Genomic DNA, 22,410 nt, shown 5'->3' with positions numbered 1-22,410 from the left:
TACAATATAAACTCGTCGGACCGCGGTGAACGTAGTTCAAGTAACATAGATTATACAGATGATAGTACTGTTACAGTGTACGATTGGTACTAACGTAACTTTTTAGTACCTCGTACATGTGGTACCCAAGACTATGGTATTTCCCAGAAGCGTTTTATATGAGCCTCTTATTAAACAAGCCAATTTAAGCTGTATTTTATAGGTACTAAGGATTAAATATTATTGTTCTTAGAAAGTAGAGGCTTCCCACAGTTATCAATTCCGAGTGAAACACAAAATTTCAATAAAAAGTAGAATAGGTTATAGATGCTAAGAAATAGGGCTTTCAAATCAAATTAATAGACTCAAAACAGCTTTTTGACAAAGTTACCGAACATAATGAACTAACCATAACTCGATCACAAATTAAAAATACCTATATTTCTATTGATTTTAATTTTAATTAATAAACATTGATTTATCTAATTTACGGTGTTTTCTTTGTTCATCTTATTGTTTTATCGTTATAATCAAGAGAACAATATTAGTTGTAACACAACAGCGACAACATTTAATAGATTTTTAGTATTTTCTCGGTCTCTTTTGGTAGAATTTAGTAGTTTTTAACCTCCACAAGCAGTAGATTTGTTAAATGAAATCTGGTCACACAGGCGACACTTCATAGTTCATTGTCTTCAGTCATCAGCTGTTGAGTGTGAATCAACTGTCCTATTTCCTTCTTATCTCGTATTTTGCAAATAACTATGTTTCTTATTAGCGAATAATGCTCGCAGTGTATAACAAGTGACTTGTTATTTAAAACAAGAATAGTTTTCAATAATCGAAGCTGAATGAAAGACGCCTCGCATCATGTTTTTGCCTAAGTTCATATTTCTATTACTTACTTTATCAATAAGCCAATGTGTGCCACGCTCTATCAATGAAAATAATGATCCTTTTCTCGTTCCTCCAAAGTACACGAAGTACGATGATTTAGTTATATTATTCAATGAATTGGAGTCTTTGTACCCGGAACTTGCTAAAGTCTTCTCGATAGGAAAGTCCGTCGAAGGACGCCAACTATTGGTGATACAAATAACTGAAGGTGTTAAACAGACACATCCAGAACGACCATCATTTAAATATGTGGCCAATATGCATGGTGATGAATCCGTCGGCCGGGAATTAGTTATTTACTTGGCGCGATATTTACTATTAAATTATGGTAAAGACGACAGGATTACCAAGTTGGTTAATACCACTGATATTCACTTGATGCCGTCTCTTAATCCTGATGGATTTGAAGCGAGTAAGGTTAGTATCTATTATTTTTTTTTATTAATAATTTACAAAATAATTTAATGTACGACTCTCTGGTCTTAAAAACATAAATATCATGTAAACTCAACCTCATTCTCATGTTTTTGTTTTATCATCAATGATTATTTATGCGAAATTAAATAAAACGTCAATCAACTTATTGTCATATTACTTGTAAATAAGAACATATTTTTAAAAAAATGCAATAAAAACAGTATACTCCCATAGTGCTTAGGATAGCCTATACGAAAAAGAAAAAAAAATGCAAATTGTACAGATAAAAAAAATAGGCTTTGTAATGGAAAAATACCATCAGCGTCCGACCACGTCCTAGCTTTACTAGGCAGGCACGGGACTGTCAGTCTGTAGTTACAGAAATAAATTGCCTGTAGGATAAGCATAATTTTAAAACATGATGTATGATAAAAAGCATGCATTTTAGAGCCATGGATGTAAAATTTAAATAGAAAAAAAATAATAATCTACTTCTATACTGAAATTGTAATCAGCTAGGGTCTGTATCTGAGAGATATTTTAAATAATCAATTTACATGTCTTTATAAAAGTAGTAATAGCCACCAAATAAATTGAAATTTTTTTGAATCGATTGCGAGTAATTGGGTGCAGTTTTCACAGTTTTGATCCTGCTTGCCTAAATTAAAATCTGGTTTTTATATTGATACATAGCCTAGAAGTTATGTTATTAATATATAAAAACAATCGTAATTCAATAGTTACTAGTTGTTTTAGTTCATGTGGACTGCCGCTTGTATATAAAGACTAACTCATAGTCAAATGATTGCCCTGTAGAACATATAAGCAGAGTAATAAAGAAATATTAATGTTGATGTGCGAGGTTTAATAAGGAATGTTGACCAATTATTTCTTTGAAAAATTATGTATTTATTAAGTATTAAATTAATCAATACATATAATAAAAATATAAATGTAATATGTTTGTGCAAGCTAATTTCAGAAATAGCTAATCCGATTTAAATGTGGTTCACTAATATATTGTAGTAAGCTTCACTTAACATTTAGTGTTAATTTCATATCAATCGGTTCATAAATAAAAAGTTATGCCAATTTAAAGAATCACGTTGAACATGTAAATACCCAAACAACAGTGTTTGTAATCCAAAATAAACCAAAAGATGTATCCAAAAAATGCTGTCCAAAGTCACTATTCCACACGGACGAAGTGTGAGCACAGCTAGTAATATAATAAGGTATTAATAATTTTAATATGTACGATTTTTATTTTTGTGTTACCCACAATTAGGAATTCTAAACATTTTTGAATATCATATCAAAAATTGACCGCTCCAGCGGGATTCGAACCCGCGTCTTCGACATACCGTGTCGACGCTCTAGCCAATTAAGCTATGGAACGATATACCACTAGAGCGAAACTTTTGATATGATGATTTTTACTTTCGGTTTAAGCGAACCGTGGCGCCGTCTATAGTGAGTTCTTTACAGAGACTCGTAACTATTCAAAGTTTCATATTACAATGAAAATCTTTGACAGGAGACGACACCATGCTATTTTTAATATGTACGATTTTTATTTTTGTGTTACCCACAATTAGGAATTCTAAACATTTTTGAATATCATATCAAAAATTGACCGCTCCAGCGGGATTCGAACCCGCGTCTTCGACATACCGTGTCGACGCTCTAGCCAATTAAGCTATGGAACGATATACCACTAGAGCGAAACTTTTGATATGATGATTTTTACTTTCGGTTTAAGCGAACCGTGGCGCCTAACCTGTAAAGAACTCACTATAGACGGCGCCACGGTTCGCTTAAACCGAAAGTAAAAATCATCATATCAAAAGTTTCGCTCTAGTGGTATATCGTTCCATAGCTTAATTGGCTAGAGCGTCGACACGGTATGTCGAAGACGCGGGTTCGAATCCCGCTGGAGCGGTCAATTTTTGATATGATATTCAAAAATGTTTAGAATTCCTAATTGTGGGTAACACAAAAATAAAAATCGTACATATTAAAAATAGCATGGTGTCGTCTCCTGTCAAAGATTTTCATTGTAATATGAAACTTTGAATAGTTACGAGTCTCTGTAAAGAACTCACTATAGACGGCGCCACGGTTCGCTTAAACCGAAAGTAAAAATCATCATATCAAAAGTTTCGCTCTAGTGGTATATCGTTCCATAGCTTAATTGGCTAGAGCGTCGACACGGTATGTCGAAGACGCGGGTTCGAATCCCGCTGGAGCGGTCAATTTTTGATATGATATTCAAAAATGTTTATTAATAATTTTGTTTGTTTTTTATCATTTTAACAGTAATATAATGTACTTAAGTGATTCTAAATAGGAAAAATTAAGTTCTTTAAAAAAAAAAGAAAAAAAAAAACGTAAAAATATCCATCACTTTTCTATTTGGATTGATTTTTTTTTTAATTTGCTAGGTGACAATTAAAGTGTTTGATATTATATTTAAGTAAAGAAATTTTTATTTTGATTTTATTATTGTGTAATAAGTAATTAATAATAATTACTACATGAATGAAATAGAAATTTCATATTACAATGTGCTTTGTATTGTTGTTAGCAACAGCCTATATTCATCATTATATAAAGCATGGGTCATTGATAGAGAGGTCATTGCAAGTGTTTGCAAAATGGTTGCACTATCAGTCCTTTGCCACGTAAACAAGTCAATAAAATTATCAATACTTTGTACCTTGTACAAAAGCCTTATTTACATTCAATGTGACCTATCTGTATTGAAAAATTTTTTTGCGAATTCTTGAAGTGCCATTTGTCCATTTTTTAACTACATTAGGCAGTATTTAAGTGCCGGGTGTTTGTAAGAAATTGTTTTGCATTAGTATTATTTTCAATGAGTCTTTAGCTGATTTTTTTATAGTGTGTGATTTGAGTTCATTTATAGTGAGATTGAGTGAGATAGTGAGAGTGAGATTTATAGTGAGTGATTTTTTTATAGTATAAGTCACAAAATAAAAGTGAGGTATTGTAATATATTTTCAAGAGCCCTACAACCTCCCCGATAACGTCTTTGCTACGAATCGGAAGGTCTCTATAATTAAAATAAACGTAAAATTAATAAGTTTTCGAAGTAAAACTTCTTTACGCACGCTTGACTTGGGGAGTAAGCTGGTGAATGCGTGACGAGAGCGTTACGAAAAGTGTGATCGGGCGAGGCGAACGGAAGTTAAAAGGGGGATATAAGTTAGTGAAGATAGAAAAAGAGAGTTACGTTTCGTAAGTTTTACTTCCACTAAAGTAGTCTAAAGCACACTCGTTTTTTTATCTATGCAAACCGTTTCATCTTGTTCTGATTTAATAGCTTTTAAAATCTCTTGCATGTCATACATTTCAAAAACTTTCTCTATTCATTGCGTACGCGTAGTTACATTTTCTAAATATTTAATTCGTTACATTTTATTTGACGTAACAACACGCCTTATTACTTTCGTTAGAAATTAAACCAGTTATCTTCTTAATATATAAAATTCTCGTGTCGCTGTGTTTGTTGCCAAACTTCTCCGAAATGGCTGGACCGATTTTTATGAAAATTTATGTGCATATCGGATAGGTCTGAGAATCGGCCAACATCTAATTTTCATACCCCTAAGTTACAAGTGGGGGGGGATTAAGGGGGTTAATAATATACATATATAGCAAAACAATGTTTCCTGGGTCAGCTAGTAGTTTGTAATATTTTAAGAAAAAAAGAAACGAGTTTACTAACGACATCAGTTGTACCTGAGTCTGGCCCGGTGGAGCAGTTGTTAGTTACCCTGCTTTCCGCTCTATGGGTATAGGTTCGATTCTCGGCCCGAGTTTAAGACCGGGGTATAATAATTTTATATTTAAAAACTTCATATGTTAAATAATATTTATTTCTTTTTGTACCTTTTACGTCATATATTATGTAATTACTATAAAATTATGTAGAGAAATAATCTGAGATTAAAATTTTATATTTGTTTATTGAATTGCAACCATTTTTCTCGTATAAATGAATTGATTTTGCAATGCTGCTTATATACACCGTAATACTATCTACATTACAACTGCGTGCCTAAAACTTAATTATATTTGAAATTTCGAACTAATAGTTATTGAAATAAAGCACAATTTCACTTTTCTTCTCCAGTGTAGATACGTCTTTTTGAACTATAATTAACTATGTAAATTAATTTATAGTTCTGGCATTAAATACAAAAAGCAGTAATACGTAATTATGTGTGTATTTAATACTTGACAATGGATTTGCATTGTGATCACCACGGTCGGACATTTCAACTATGGAATGAAATCTCGATATTGACCTCGAAAATATATTACGAGATTAGATATGGTACCGTACCATAATAAAATAATTAAAATAAAAAAGTACGTTGAGATACTTCCAAAAATAACTAAAAAAGCAAAACATTTCTACGTACGACTCACCTCATGGCAAATGATTACCGTATCCTATAGACGCCTGCAACAACAGAAGCATCGCAAGCGCGTTGCTGGTCACCTTACTATCTACAGGAACACAACACTACTTGAAAACACTATTATTTAGCTGGGATCCCCAGTCAGGCTGCTCCAGATTTTGAGCACCTAATGTGTACTTCAGTTAAATACACTTTATATTTAATTTACAGATAAATTACTTAATTGTATGCGTGCTATGCTATGCTATATTTCTTTCAAATTATTTTAACAATTATATGTACCGATACATTGAATACATATTTAATTTATCTCTAAATTTAAGGCAGAAAAATAAGTATTGATTTCAGCCATTTTTTGTCAATAATAATATCTCAATTCGTGAGCGAGATTTCAGCTATAATATTTAATAATCTCGTGAGTCTGCACACAACAACAGTTCTCACAGAACTTAAGACAAATATTAATACATACCATCACATTACTTATCATAATGGATATTTGTATTGTGAAACACAAACATAATTCAATGCAAATTCATTGCTAATCAACAACTCCAACACTTCATATATGTCAGACGCTCCTTGATCTCTTTTATGTACTTTTATATAAAATAACGATCGCGATTTAGCCTGTAACATTCTAACATTCCACAGCTGGACATAGGGCTCTGTCTCCATGTAGGAAAAGGATTTAATCCACCAGTGCGAATGCTTCACTGGGAGTTGGCGGATTATAAAATAAATGTATAATAAATTAAGACTCATTACAAAAAAAAAAAATAAAAAAAAAATATGAAAACCCTTTAAAAAATTTCGCAACAAATCCTAAAAAAGCAAACGGGGTTTCAACTTGATTAATATTCAAAAACGACGCGGTGTTAGTCACTGAACAATAATTTTAAAAATATTTCATTTTTTTATCATCACACTTTTGATACATAATAACATAAGACAAAATATGTAACAATTCTTTATAAATGCAATATATTATTTGATTCGATTACAGGAAGGGTTCTGCGAATCGCTCAAAGACTACGTAGGCAGGAGTAACGCGAAGGGGGTAGACCTCAACCGAGATTTTCCAGACCAGTTCGACAAGAACAAGGCCGATGATGATGAATATTTGTTCGGTGGACGCCAACCAGAGACAGCCGCGCTCATGAGATGGGTCCTGTCCAAGCAGTTCACGCTGTCAGGAAATTTGCATGGTGGCGCAATCGTGGCCAGCTATCCTTATGATGACACCAAGTAAGAATTAATGTAGCTTAAGATCGTATTGAGTTAGAGCACAGCAGAAATTTCTTGCTTAAAATTTGGAGCAGCCCCACTGAAGAAGTACAACAAGTAGTAAAAAACGAGTGTGCTTTAGACCACACGACTAAAGTAAAACTTCTTCAGCAGTAAATCTGCACTGTATCTTAGATATACGAAACGTAACTAGCTAATTGAGAAAGAGAAACAAAATGTGTGCTCGCACCTCTCTCCTGCTTCATTTGCCTCGTCCTATCACACTTTTCGTAACGCTCTCGTCACGCATTCACCACCTTACTCTCCAAGTCAAGCGTGCGTAAGGAGTTTTACTTCAATAAGTACTTTTGGTGAGTAAGGTACCCAGAGCTTCTCGGGTGGATCAGCAACGCAATTGCATTGCTTCTGGTGTTGCTAGCGTACATAGGTCTATATCCGTCCGCTTGCCATTAGGTGGACTGTACGCTTATTTGCTATCTTCTTAGTATGTAAAAATAACTGTCGTATCTCAAGATCTGTTGATTATATATGTATATATATATATATATATATGAATTTATTTGCTCATATATTTGCTGGTAGGGAATGCTTAAGCCCGCCTTTTGTACAATTCTTTAATGTATTGTGCAATAAACTATTAATAAATAAATAAATAAATTCACTTAAGAAGCTTATTGAAGGGACTAGAAGGAAGTTATTGTAGTTCTGGCAGTCAATATGCTTACTTGTATAGAGCATACACTACATTGTATAAGATATTAACGTAATCTGTCAGGATGCTTGTCTTGGCATTGGCCAATGCCATCAGGTGGTTAAGATAACGAAAGCGACCAAAAACTTGAATTGATTATGTTTAACCTACATTGGAGTAGAATATTCTTATATTTTACCGTATTTTTTATTAATTCTTCTATTCTAGCACTGGTAAAGACTGTTGCATCGAAAGCCGGACCCCAGATGACGCTCTGTTCAAGTATCTTGCAGGAGTTTACGCGTCAAAACATGAGCAGATGAAACGTGGCGACGCCTGCCTGCCAGAGAAGTTCAAAAATGGTCTCACTAACGGAGCTTACTGGTACTCCGTTAAGGGTATGTGACCTTTTTAAGTCATTTCATTATTTTATACAAAAAATACACATACAGTCCAATAGCTAAATAGCGATCTCGTTCAGTAAAACCAAAACAGGTACAGATTATATAAAAATAGATGAGAAGATAGCTTTGTTTACTTTTAGCTAGTAGCTTTTAGTTAGTAGACAATATTTTTACACAAGCGATCATAATAATTTTTTTATTAAGAAATATATTTTTGAAAGACTAATTAGTCTTACTGGGAAGTATTTTTTAATTTTATGTTATTGACAAAATATTAGTTTGAAAAGAAAATAGCTCTTGGGAGGTCCTTTTGCGTACGCTATTTTACCGACATAGTCAGTTATTACTAAATAATTGTGTTTGCAGGCAAACGAAAAAAAAACCGACTTCAATTATATCGACAAGTAATACAACGTGGGTAGACGAAAAAATAAGCAAATAAATACGCATTATCAAAGATTACTCCAAAAGTTGTAATCAGATCTCGATGAAATTTAAATGTGATCACATGATAAACATCGGCTTTCGATTAAATTAAAAATTATCAAAATCGCTATACCCAGTAAAAAGTTATGCGTATTTTTGAGTTTCCCTTGATTTCTCTGAGATCTCATCATCAGATCCTGGTTTTCTTATCATGGTACTACACCAGGGATGGATCTCCTTTCCAACAAAAAAGAATTATCAAAATCGGTTCATTAAAATAATACATTTAAAAAAAGATATACGGTCGAATTGAGTAACCTCCTCCTTTTTTGAAGTCGGTTAAAAAAACTAACACTAAATTGTATAATCGTTTATTTCCTCAGGTGGTATGCAAGATTTCAACTACCTCCACTCAAACTGTTTCGAAGTAACCTTCGAATTGTCCTGCTGCAAGTATCCCAAAGCGTCAGAAATCGTCAAATTCTGGGCGAACAATCGAGAACCATTGCTGGCGTTCATGGAACAAACCAATATTGGAGTGCGAGGCTTTGTGGTTGACGAGAATGGGGACCCTGTGAAGGTATCTTCTATATTATATTTATCTATCTTCTGGAATATCCTATGAGTTGAAGAAATCTTATTAGATGGTTGTGTTTGTTATGTCACAAAATCGACTATAATTTACACCGGCAAGTAATTAAACTAGAGCACTGTCAAACGGAAAACGAAGGTAGTTGAAAAAATAGTCAGTTGAATACGTATTATTATGGGTAGCTTGAAAAGTTTTTGTCTGATCTCGATCAAATTTAAATACATGACAAGCACAAGTTTTTGTTTAAAAAGGAATCATCAAGTTCGGTTCAGTCAGTGAAAAGTTACGAGGTGACACACCGAACCGTTCACGACCTTAACTGAGGCAGGTATCGAACCAGGGCCGTAGAATGATCGTTTGTGGATCGAAATTATCGTATCCGTCAAATTTTTTATTGTACATTCCGCATACGCTACTAGGCAGGGCCGACTTTAGAAATCTGGAGGCCTCGGGGCAACAAAGGTTGGAGGCCCCTTAGCTCCAAATTATTTTCCAAATATAATGCGAAATAAATTTTGGAAGGAAAAGTTGTTTACTAGTGTTTACTAATCTGAATTTAATTTTTTCCGAAGTCTTGTGGCCCCTCTTTTATGGAGGCCCCAGGGATGTAGCCCCGGTTGCTCTCCCCTAAATCCGGCCCTGCCACTAGGGTACTATCGTAAATCGTAAGTAGGCATGAAATTATCGCACATGTACGATAATTATCGTACGCCTGTGAACACTGCACCGAATTAAAAACCTCCTGCTTTTTTAAGTCATGCGTCATTTTTGTACATTAAAATTACATTTTTGAGATGTTTGACTGTACATTGTTTTTGTTGCCCTGCTTAACATGTCACTAATATATTTTTTCTATAAATATATAAATAAGATCAACGACCTGCGCGTTATCAGAGAGTTAGGGTTGAGACTAACAAAAAAATTAGCAATAATATTTCCATTAAAAATTAGCATGTTATGTAATCTTTTAATAACATTTTTTATAGAATGCTGAAGTACTAGTGAACGGTATCAACCATCCAGTTAGAACAACCGAATATGGCGCGTATTGGAGATTACTGTTGCCCGGACAGTACAATATCTCAGCATCTGCACATGGGTATGTAGTCTAACACACACACACGCACAAACTAACATGCATGCACGCATAAATACATTCATATGCTAATCATCAAACAGAATGATTTTAATGGTTCGTTGAATATCGATCAAAATAATGTCTGATGTGTAATGTGAACAGAGATATGAAATAAACATGTATATAGTCTGTGGTGAGCACTTGCAGTTTTAATTATTTAAATAAAAATAAATAAACGATATAGAGGGTAACTTAGTATAGAAGCTGCTGTTCCGCCACGAGTGTTAAATTGCTGAATCGATTTTAATAAGCTTCGGTAACAGAAAAGCTTAAAAGCCATAATAGTACATACTACAGAATAGGAAAAAAGTAAATTATTGTCGCGAATTCAGGATTGGTTTAAAATAAACAACTTGGTTTTGAAAGCCAAAAAAACCGAGTGCGTTGTGTTTTCGTTACCTAATGCTTACATCCAAATTATAATTTTATTATAAATAACGAGAGGCTTATTGTCAATGATACTACAGTTTTCTTAGGGATACATTTGGACTCAAAACTTCAGTGGAATTCCCATTTGTCATCCTTGAATTGTAGACTCAGCTCCGCAGCATTCGCAGTTAGAAAAGTACGACAACTGACCGACGTTGCTTAATATATTTTAGCTATTTCCATAGTGTTATGTCTTACAATTTTGGAATTGTCTCAACATAAATTTAAAGTTTTTATTTTATAGAATAAAGCTGTTGTTGATTTTGATACACTATCCACTCAACCATTGCAATAGAGTTGTAGGTAGACATATATATATATATATAAGACTACTATGGACTTGGGGAGTAGACTGGTGAATGCGTGACGAGAGCGTTACGAAAAGAGTGATCGGGCGAGGCGAACTGAGCAAAAGAGAGAGGTGCGATCACACATTTTCTTTCTCTTATAGCCAGATATCTAAGACACATAAGCTTTACTTCAGCCATGTGGTCAAAAGCACACTCGTTTTTTCATATACATAAAATTATTAATGAAATTAAATTATTACCGCTCATGCATAATTCACAGCTACACAAGCCAACCGGTACCAGTAACAGTGGGTCCCAGCGACCCCACTGTGGCAAACATCACAATAACCCGTAACCGACGAGCCCTGGCCGCTGGTAAGTCTAACACCCTCACGTACTGCTGGCTGCTTTTACACTTCCTACTGGTGCTTATACTTCAGACATAGTTCACTGGTGTATAATAAAATTGACTTGGTACTGATAATTGACAATACTGTATGGATTTATCATAAATTTTTCAAATCATTGTCGCGGGTAGTCCTGCGTATGTGACTTACATCTATATGTACATAAAAATATATGTTGAATTCTTTGATTATTTTTTCATCATAACTATATATATTCGTAATATAGAATTTTTGAACCTATTCTGATAATTTTTCTGAGGTCTTTAAATGATTTATAGAATACTAGTGACCTCTGTCCGTCCATATTTATTTTACATAATAAGTAATCACCAACATATATACTAAAACCTCCGATACACACTGCATCTTATTTATTTATTTTATTTCCGTGTTTACACAATATTACTATGTTGTAGTAGTAACAAAAAAGGAAAAATTATTTGTAGGTGTAATTTGAAAGTAATTACTAAGTATGATCTCTACTTCTAGCTAGGTAACTGAGCTATCTGTTACATTTCATTAGTGTTGCCACGAGTTGTTCAAAATTAAAGTTACATTATAGATTATAAAGTTACATTATATTCTATAAAAGATTATATACATAATTTTAATATCTTATGGTATAAGTATTATTCCGATCGGTTTAGTTTTTGCAGTATAATCGAACAAAAAAACGGGCTTTCCATCTATTAGTATAAGATTATCGTGGAATGAAACAGTAAGAAAATTGCGCAATAAGTTGAGAAATTTCAAAAAACATACGATTACTGAAACTTAATGCGCTTAATATTTCGTAAGACAGGACGTCTATCACGTCAGCTGATTTAAAATAATGCAGAATCTTTTATTGAAATTAGGTTAATTTTTTATAGACATACTTATAAACGTATAAACACCAATACAAATACAGCTCTCAAACGAAAAATAACCGACTTCAATTACATCGACAAGTAATACAACGTAGAACTAATAACTTCTTTGGGCATCTCTAGTCACCTTATAATTAAAAAAAAAATCAGCTATAATTACAAAAATTACTTCAGGTTTGATGAGAATTTCAGACAATTTTTACATTTTAATAATGTTCAATAATATATTTTATTATAGTCTGTAAAAAAGAAATGATGGAATGTGTAAGTTATCTGTAACTATTTTCATTTTTTATCTCTTTTTTGCACAGATAGCAAAGGATCGGACTAAATAGTTTTATTGACTTGCTCAGGTTACTTAGTACTAATTTTATATTAAAAAAAAAGTATTATAAAGCAATAAAATCTTAATATTTTATTAATAATAAGATTTAATATTTATTGTATAATATTTAGGGTGTTTTAGAAGTAATATAATAATTCTAGCCAGTATTATGATATGACAAGATTCTAATAGTAAGATTGAACTGGTGAAAATCTTTCAATGACATTGTTGGTTGAAATACACCTTTATTGTCCTATAATACTGAAATTTATATCACATTAATTCCAAAAGAAAGTTGCAAATTAGCTGTTACTCTCTTCGCACTAAAGAATATTTCTTAAATCTTCAAAATTCTTATAGTTACACTGACATCAAATAAAGCCTATATTCACTAATGTCTTCGAAGAAAAATATGCCATTTTTTTTCTTTAGAGATGTTATTCTTTTACGTAATAAACTCACGGATATAAAGCATTTATATATATAAAGTTATAAGACTAAATATATTTAAACTAGTAACAATATTAAATGACTAATTATTCTCATTATTAATAGTACAATTATATTAAGTCAATTATCTGAAGGTGTTTGTGATTTTTTATATATTATAAAAATTATTTGTAAATAATATTGTGAATAATCAATTATTTATTGGTGTGGTTGTGTGATTTAAGTATTACACTTCGATGTTTGACAGTAATTTTCTGTATTTATTATTTATTCGACAGGAGTAAAAGGAAAATTACATACTGGAAACTTTTACTTTTTTTATTTAAAAAATATTTTGTAAGGTTTTATATTCCATCACATCGAAATTCAGTATTATGTCTTTGTGTTGTGTCTATCATTATTGTGAAAAAAAAATATATTTATTTAAATCTCTTAAGTTCATAGAACTTATTGAAAGTATAACTCTTAGTTATTATTAATAAAATTGTCTTAATTTAATTTATTAAATATACTATTTATTAACTGATATTTAAATCAAAATTAACTGGCAATAAATGCCACGTTATATTCGTATTGAATTTTAGAATATTATTTTGTAGATAGTCCTTAAAAGAATTTATAGTCTGTCATACGAAGGCTTAAACTGAAGTACGGGAAACTTAAAAATTAAATGAATTTCGCGCGAAATAAAAAAAAATCTACGTGACATCATACGGCGAATCATCTGTGCTCATTTGGCACTATTGAAAGCCATTAACCCTAAAGAAAAAGAGGAAAAAAAATCAGATAAATAAATTCAGATTTTGCTTTCGTATGGGAATGTGACGGACTGATATTTTTTAATAATTGCTAGCTTTAGTCACAGTCTTATATACAGTTCATGCAAATAAGCCCAATTTTAATGGTGAGAGATTAGTACGATAGTGTCATAGCTATTCGTTCGCGTCAACGCCGCTGTACGTCAATGCTATCACTATTTGCGGTCACGTAGTGCGGTACGAACTGCGCACGCCGATTAACACTTCATTGTAATTGGTTATATTTTTAAAGCATAAATGCGTTACGTGTGATAGAAAGAGACAGAATGCTATTCTGTCTTGGTTGCACACCCATCTATCGTCATGCCTCTGGCGGCAGTAAATTGTAAAAAAAAACGCAACCATTAAGCCAACGTACCCCCACTACTGTTTTTGCATGACCTGTGTAGATGACCGTGGCTTTAGTCTAGCAACCTTTTGTTTGCATAACAATTGGGAGACATACGTGATTGATATACGTGACGTGATTTAATCTTTTTATATAGAAGAGTGTTCATATAAAACGTTATTATGCTTTTGTTATGTAAATAAAGTTACGAACAGTAAATTTTCTGTTGTAAATAAAACCAATATACTAACACTATACTAACATTTCTCGAAGTATTCACAAAATGTAACTAATTTTTAGTGAAATTTATTAAATTAGCTAATTTTCATTAATTGCTCAATAAATATATGTAAACGTATAAAAAATGTGAAAATTATGCAATTGTTCGACTAAACGAATAAGAAAACACAATAAAATTAAAATTTGAATCAGACCTAGTTTTAATGTTATGTTTGTTTTCTCTATTATTTTATTCCCAAACTAAATCTGATGTTGTGATGGTTAGTCTTTATAAGAGAACATCTAAAACAAATTGCCATAAGTCCTATAAAGCCTGGTTGCTATGTTCAGAAAACGAATCGTTTTGCTTATCTATTATCTTTTGCGAATTGTTCATTGTCGTACACAAAGTTTTTGACATTTAACGATGACTAATCAAAACGAAAGGTTTTTAGAATATAGAAACCGGCTTTAAAAAAGTAATTATTAACTAAAGAAATGCTGAATGCACATTGGTGTATAATAATCTCAATAAATAATCTAGTAACATCTATTGCTATTTAATGTTTTTTTTTCTTTTTTTTTTTTTATTGTTTAATTTTTTATTTCATTCGCTTTCATATAATGTCTCACACTTCGGTGTTGGGTTAATTCTTACTCCTGTTACACACTCGTGATTTGCCCAGCTCTTTTATTTCCCTTTTTTACTTTATTATTTTTTCTTTGTATAAATTAACTTTTTGTGGCGTATTAAAAAATAATAAACTCAACCTGTACATAATATAAATGTTGAAAAGCATATTAATTAAGTTTTTTTATTTCATATTTCTTAAATTCTTATCTAAAGATGCATATAAAACACAGTAAATAACACGCCTTCAAATTTTTCCCACTAACGGCAGTTGTTCGACCAAATCACCGTTAAACATTTTTAGTCTGTGACAATAGTGGGTATTAAAGCTATACCATTCAAAGGTACAAAACGGGGCAAATCGGGAGCGCGTAACAGGTATCGACGTCATACCATCGATGGTCTCTCCGCAGAGGACTTCACTCATCACAATTACGTGAAAATGGAGCAGTTCCTTCGAGATCTGGCTGTATCATACCCAGATATCACGAGACTGTATAGTATCGGAAAATCCGTTGAGGAAAGAGATCTTTATGTCCTAGAAATTACCAAGGATCCTGGAAAGCATATACCCGGTAAGTATATGTATATTTTGAGTATTATATGAGTGACGGATACCGAAGTAAGCCTATCTCTTTCTTATAACTCGATGTCAAATGTCTATCACAAGGTTTCTGTATATGTTTTTTTTTCTTCATATTATTAATTCCATAAATTACTGATACTATTCTAAAAGGTTCTTTTTATATTTGATTATTTACATTACCACTTTTTGAGGATATTAAATGTGCGACTGAAAAATACCCTTTTCTAAGACGGGTTATCGACCTCACTCTTAGTGAAAATACATATTTCAGAATTTCTTACATAAGCAGTTTTCACAAGATGTCTACTTAAGGATTTATGTTACCTATACCCAGAAAATAATTCGTTTTTTTTTACAAACCGTACCGGTTTAATTGAATTAATTGGTTATAAAAATTACAAAGTTATCCAAATCATACATATTCAATAAACGAGTAATTTTCTTCTAAATATTTAAACGCATCATTTGTTACCTTTGACATTGTCTAAAACATTGTAATCCTCGTATACCAGGAAAACCGGAATTCAAGTACGTAGCCAACATGCACGGCAACGAGGTAGTAGGTAGAGAACTGCTTCTGCTTCTTGCCAAGTACCTCTGCCAGCAATACTCCAACGACCTTCGCGTCCAGACGATCCTGAACAACACAAGGGTCCACCTTATGCCCAGTATGAACCCAGACGGATATGAGCATGCTAGAGTCAGTGAGTGGCTTTGTGTTTTTTGATTATTAATATATTTATGTAACACTTAATATTGTAGCATGTTTTTTCAATAGTAGACCTATTACTATAGACTAAAAGTCAAAAATACACTAGACTTATTCTGTATATTCTATTAGGAGTTATGTCTCATTGTGTTTTTGTGGGTCTAAGATGCGCAACGGTCACAGCCATGGATTGTACCTGTTGTTGAAGGTTGCGATTTCGATCCCCGCACATGACAAACATTTGTATTGGCCATTAGTGTTTGCCGTAGTCTGGGTGTTTGTGCAGTCCTTGTTGGTCTGCCCACTGTGCCTCGGAGAGCACGTTAAGCAGTCAGTCCCGGTTGTTATCATGTACACCTGATAGCGATCGTTACTCACAGTAGGGAATATATCCACCAACCCGCATCGGAGCGGTATGGTGAATTAAGCTCTAATCCTTCTACATGGGGAAAGAGGCCTATGCCCAGTAGTGGGATATTACAAGGCTGAAGCGATAGTTGGATGGTTATTCCGCCATCGGTCGGCTTTTTAAGTTCCAAGGTGGTAGCGGAACTGTGTTATCCCTTAGTCGCCTCTTACGACTCCCGCGGGAAGAGAGGGGGTAGCTATATTCTTACTGCCGTAACCACACAACAAATTGTAGGATTCACTTAACGTAAATATTAATAAATTTCATTTTATACCATATATCATAAGTATAAATTGCGACAAGACGCTGCCAAAAAATGCAAAACGTTGGTAAGAAGTTGACTGTCTGTTTTGACGATAATTCTTGCATTTTGCAGAAGTTATCTGTGTGATTTTGAGTTATTTTCTGTGTGCGTAGTGCGAGTTTTATTCAAAGAAACATAACAGAAACGCGTTTATACGTGAAGATTATTTTGTATGGGAATTTAAACAGTGCAGCCTAGACGATAAAGAATAGAATACGATACAGAGTCATCTAGCGGCAAACGTGAGAACTAGGTTGAAATGCCGAAATTCCCATACAAAATGAAGTTAAAATTTACGCCCGTTATTGCGAGACGGATTAAACAAAACTCGCACTAGGCACTCTGTTAACCAGGCTTAGCTAAGTTCCATGAATACTTTTTTCGATTTTACATATGTGTGTGTCTGTTTAAGTTTTCCGAATGAGTTTTCTGCTTGAAAGAATGAACTTTGTGGCGCGTATAACCCTTATTCTCAAATTAAAAAAATCATTTTCCTGTGTTCAATTATAGACTATAATACAAATGAGTGTGTTTAAGTTTTCCGAATGAGTTTTCTGCTTGAAAGAATGAAATTTGCTTTGACACGAATAATTTTTTTTTTACAAATTAAAACCCATTTTCATGTTTTCAATTACAGAGGATTATAGCAGCATTCGTGGCAGAGCGAATGCGCATGACGTCGATCTCAATAGAAACTTTCCAGATCAGTTTGGACCAACTTCGGTAGATATCCAATATATTTTTATTTTCATATCATTTTTTTTTTTATCTTTTAGTAGATAGTTATGTTGGACCAAGGCATGAGAACAGTACAAGTAAATGCTTAATCAGCGGAATAGGAATAACAAATGATATCTCACGTTGTCTCATGCTTTGGGATCATATGTCTTGAGAAAGTTTAATTAGAATAAAATCAACGATTAATCCAGAGCATGTAATTCTGTTCGGACGTGTCCACTGTAATTTTAATTAATTTTTAATTAAATAGTTTTAGTTTAATTAATGTAATATTTTTTTAAAAAGCCCTTTCGCGCTCCCGTAAACTTGTCTGGCGCAGCCGGTAGGATTGTTTCAAAATAATTACAGCCTTCGTTCTTAAGAATTCGTCTTCAAAATCAGCGAATAATTGGGCTTTTGAAGGTCTGTAAGAAACAATCCCGAACCAAATAAATAAGACAGTGATCGAGGAGTCCAGGAGCTGGCGATGCTGGTGACCGGTTGGTGAGTAGAACTTTTCACCTTCCTTCTGTCTCTTGTTATTTTGGGATAAGACTTCTCCTATTATAACGTTTTCTGGTTTTCTTACGTATTTTTGTTAATAATTAATTTAAATATTAAATTTGTACTTTGATAAAAATAATTTGAAGAAATTGTTTAATATATTATTAATTTAATATTTCAATTCAAAATCATTGAAATATTATTAACATAATTTGTGTGTAAAATTAATATTTTTAGTTATAAAACTTTTTATTAACGATAAAAAAAAATGGAACAAATAACTCTGATTCCAAACGAAATATTAAAATTAATTCCTCTTTTTGGTGGCGATAAACGTCAATTAAACTTATTTATAAGAAAATGTGAATATGTAATTAATAAATTTCAAGGCAGTGATGTGCAAAATGTTTATATTATGCATAGCATAACGAGTCGCTTAGTCGATGACGCTGCCGCGCTTATCAGTGAGCGTGAAGATATTGTTTCATGGAGTGAATTTAAAGATTTATTAATACAACATTTTGGAGATCCGCGAAGCGAAGAATGTATCGCAATAGAATTAGAAAATTTAAAAATAAAATCGGGAGAAAGTTACCTTGATTTTTGTAATAGAATCCAATCAGTGCGTTCTGTTTTATTATCTAAGGTTAATCAAATATTAAACGAGGATATTAGGCAAAGTAAAATAGTTATTTACAATAATACATCCCTTAACGTTTTTCTTTATAATTTACCCGAAAATATGGTTAGAATAGTTAGATTAAAATCAGGGACATCATTAGAATCTGCGTTGAGCATTGTTTTAGAAGAAGTAAACTTTCACGAACAGTATAATCAGCGTAATAAAATTTCAAATTTACCGAATTCAAAATTAAATTTTGCGAATAAGTCTAATCTACCTATGACATTTAATTCATACAACCAACAACTTAAATATAAATTTGGAATACCTCAAGGAAATCAAAAAGCACCTATGCCTATGCCTACAGGTTTTAGACCAAATTTTTCTCAATTCAAATATGGAATTCCGAAGGGACCACAAATACCACCACCGAGAATTAATCCTCAGTACGGACACCGTCCTGTACAACAATTAGGGTATCGACCTCCATTTAATTATAATAATTATAAACCCCCAACACAATTTGGTTATAAGCCTAATTTTAGACCAGACGGACAAGGACTAAATGACGTGTCGATGAGAACGATAACTAATAATAAACCGAGTTTCCCGATTAATGAAACGTATACTCAGGACTGCAATTATTACGACAGCGGCAACAACTATGACCCTGGGTTCTATATTTCAGAAACCGACTCTCATGACAACAATTATGACATAACAGACTATGTAGAACTAACAGACGAGCAGACTGACGAAGAAAATCCTATTGACCTTGATAATGATGATAAGGAAGAAAATTTTTCCATACTTGCCTCAAACCTACAGAATCGATAGAATTAAACTGCGAAACACATTTAAAATTACCGTACATATATATACCTGAAATAAATGCAAAATTTATGATAGATACTGGAAGTACGCGTTCCTTTATTAGCCCTGAAAAGGCGTATTATTATTTTCGTAACTTTTTAACATACGAACCGTTTGAAGTAATAAGCACGCATTCTACTAGTTCACATAATGAGGTTATTAAAATACCTTTAATGCCAACCTTCAATAGTAATAGTTTACAAAAATTTTACGTATATAATGTAGATCCAAAATATGACGGGTTAATTGGTAATGACCTTTTAAAACGGTTAGATGCAATTATTGATTTAAAACATAAAATATTAAGAACTAATTCCGCGCGAATTCCTATTACATATAATGATACAGAATATATCCTTAAGCTTCCGCCGCGTTCTGAATTAAGAGTAAGCATACCAACAAATCAACATTCAGGTGATGCTATCGTTAACTTTACCGAATTTTGTAAGGGTGTGAGAATGCCAAGTGCGATAGTGAGATGTGTAAACGGCTATGCAAAAACAGTAATTCAAAATACCTTAGATGAACCTATGACACTAACTATTAAATCCCCATTTAAAGTATCAAAATTTGAAAATGTCGAGTGCAAGGTCAACTGTATGAAAGATGGAAGAGAATCAGAGGAAAATCGATTGTTATTAGAAAATCTTAATAAATTAAGGCTAGATCATATGAATGATGAAGAGAAGAATAAAATATTTTCTCTTTGTCAAGAATATAAAGACATTTTCTATTGCGACCAATTACCGTTGACATTCACGAATAACGTAAAACATTTTATTAGAACAAGAAATGAAGACCCTATATATATAAAACCATATAGGCAAGCCCCTGCACAAGCCGAAGAAATTAAAAGACAGGTAGAAAAGCTTTTAGACAATAACGTAATTCAACCATCTTATTCACCTTGGAGTGCACCCGTTCACCTGGTCCCTAAGAAAATGGATGCCTCTGGTGAAGTAAAATATAGAATGGTGGTAGACTATCGACGACTTAACGAAATAACTATTGACGATAAATATCCCCTACCTAATATCACGGACTTATTCGATAAATTAGGTAAAAGTATATATTTTTCTACGCTAGACTTAGCTAGTGGATATCACCAAATCGAAATTAATGAAACTGGCCGACATAAAACCGCTTTTAGTACTCAGTCAGGGCATTATGAGTTTTTGAGGATGCCATTTGGATTAAAAACTGCCCCTGCAACCTTCCAAAGAACCATGGACAATGTCCTTAAGGGCCTTCAGGGTATACATTGCATGGTATATCTTGACGATATAATTATATTTTCACCTAGCTTAGAAGAACACATTAATAGCCTTAGAATAGTTATAGCTATAGTAAAACGAATTTAAAAGTACAACTTGATAAGTCAGAATTTCTAAGAAAAGAAGTCCTTTACTTAGGACATACAATCACAAAAGACGGACTGAAACCCAATAACGATAAGATAAAAGCAGTATTAGATTTTCCATTGCCAAAAACAACAACAGAAATTAAAAGTTTTCTCGGATTAATAGGATATTATAGACGTTTCATAAAGGACTTTGCTAAAATTACACAACCCTTGACCTCGTGTTTAAAAAAAACGCAATAAAATAATAATAGATGATAAATACATTGAAGCTTTCCAAAAATGTAAAGAATTATTAACAAATGCACCGCTTTTACAATATCCTGATTACGATAAAGCCTTTATACTTACAACCGATGCTTCCGCTGTAGCGCTAGGAGCAGTGTTATCTCAGGGTGTTATGGGTAGTGATCGTCCTGTTGCTTACGCCAGTAGAACCCTTAGTGAAACCGAGTCACGTTTGAGCGTGAGTTATTAGCAATAATTTGGGCAGTAAAGCATTTTCGCCCATATCTATATGGCCGAAAATTCACAATTTACACTGACCACCGCCCGTTAGCTTGGTTATATTCTCTTAAGGAGCCAAATAGTAAGTTAACGCGTTGGCGGTTACGCTTGCAAGAATATGACTTCGAAGTAGTTTATAAAAAGGGTAAGCAGAATACAAACGCAGATGCTCTTTCACGTATAAAATTAAATGCAATAGGGTCAGACGATAATACCTCCATGTCAGTAAATGTTGATGATAGAGAATCCCAACTCCAAGAACACTTACGTGACGTGACAGACCAAATTTTAGAACTATCCCAAAGACGTAGTACAGACGATTCTAGAACTTTAACTGTAACTGACTCTGAGGCGACAATATCAGCAGGTTCCAGAGATTTATCTGAAGTCGAACCTTCACATCATTCCGATTCTAGAACTAGTATTGAGACAGTCCACTCAAATGTAGAATGCGATTCTTCTGGTATTCCAATTTTAAATGAAGCTATCGATACTAAACCTAATCAGATATTAGTATTTTCGTGGCTTAAAAACGAAATCCAGGTTAAGTATTTAACAAGGTCAAAACAGAAAATCCTTGAAGTTTTCTTACCCTTAAATAATTTACAATTAATAAAACAATTCCTTAAAGAGTATATCCGGCCCAAAATTAAATATTTTATATATTTTGAACACCAGGAACATAGGAAAGATTTCGCAAATATAATAATTTCCTTATTTAAGAAAGGCACTATTAATATAAAAAAATGTATCAAACGTATAATTAATCGTAATTTAGTGCCTGTAAGGATTAGAAAGCGGAGAACTAAG

General features: G+C 32.9%; 1 protein-coding gene across 1 annotated transcript in view; it reads left to right on the top strand.

The window, feature by feature from the left end:
* The first annotated feature begins 813 nt into the window (after positions 1-813).
* LOC123663282 (carboxypeptidase D-like) overlaps positions 814-22,410 on the top strand; it is a 48,799-nt gene continuing 27,202 nt past the window's right edge. The window contains exons 1-10 of the mRNA XM_045597972.1: positions 814-1,293; positions 6,751-6,992; positions 7,912-8,081; positions 8,897-9,093; positions 10,092-10,204; positions 11,243-11,407; positions 13,946-14,008; positions 15,388-15,584; positions 16,108-16,299; positions 17,655-17,740. Coding sequence (XP_045453928.1) covers positions 850-1,293; positions 6,751-6,992; positions 7,912-8,081; positions 8,897-9,093; positions 10,092-10,204; positions 11,243-11,407; positions 13,946-14,008; positions 15,388-15,584; positions 16,108-16,299; positions 17,655-17,740 — 1,869 coding nt within the window. The 5' untranslated portion in view covers positions 814-849. The remainder of the gene's footprint in view (positions 1,294-6,750; positions 6,993-7,911; positions 8,082-8,896; positions 9,094-10,091; positions 10,205-11,242; positions 11,408-13,945; positions 14,009-15,387; positions 15,585-16,107; positions 16,300-17,654; positions 17,741-22,410) is intronic.

Source organism: Melitaea cinxia, chromosome 20, assembly GCF_905220565.1.
Source record: "Melitaea cinxia chromosome 20, ilMelCinx1.1, whole genome shotgun sequence".
NCBI classification, from domain to species: Eukaryota; Metazoa; Arthropoda; class Insecta; order Lepidoptera; family Nymphalidae; genus Melitaea; species Melitaea cinxia.
Note: the sequence above shows the minus strand (reverse complement) of the source record. Positions and strands in the feature narration are given on the sequence as shown.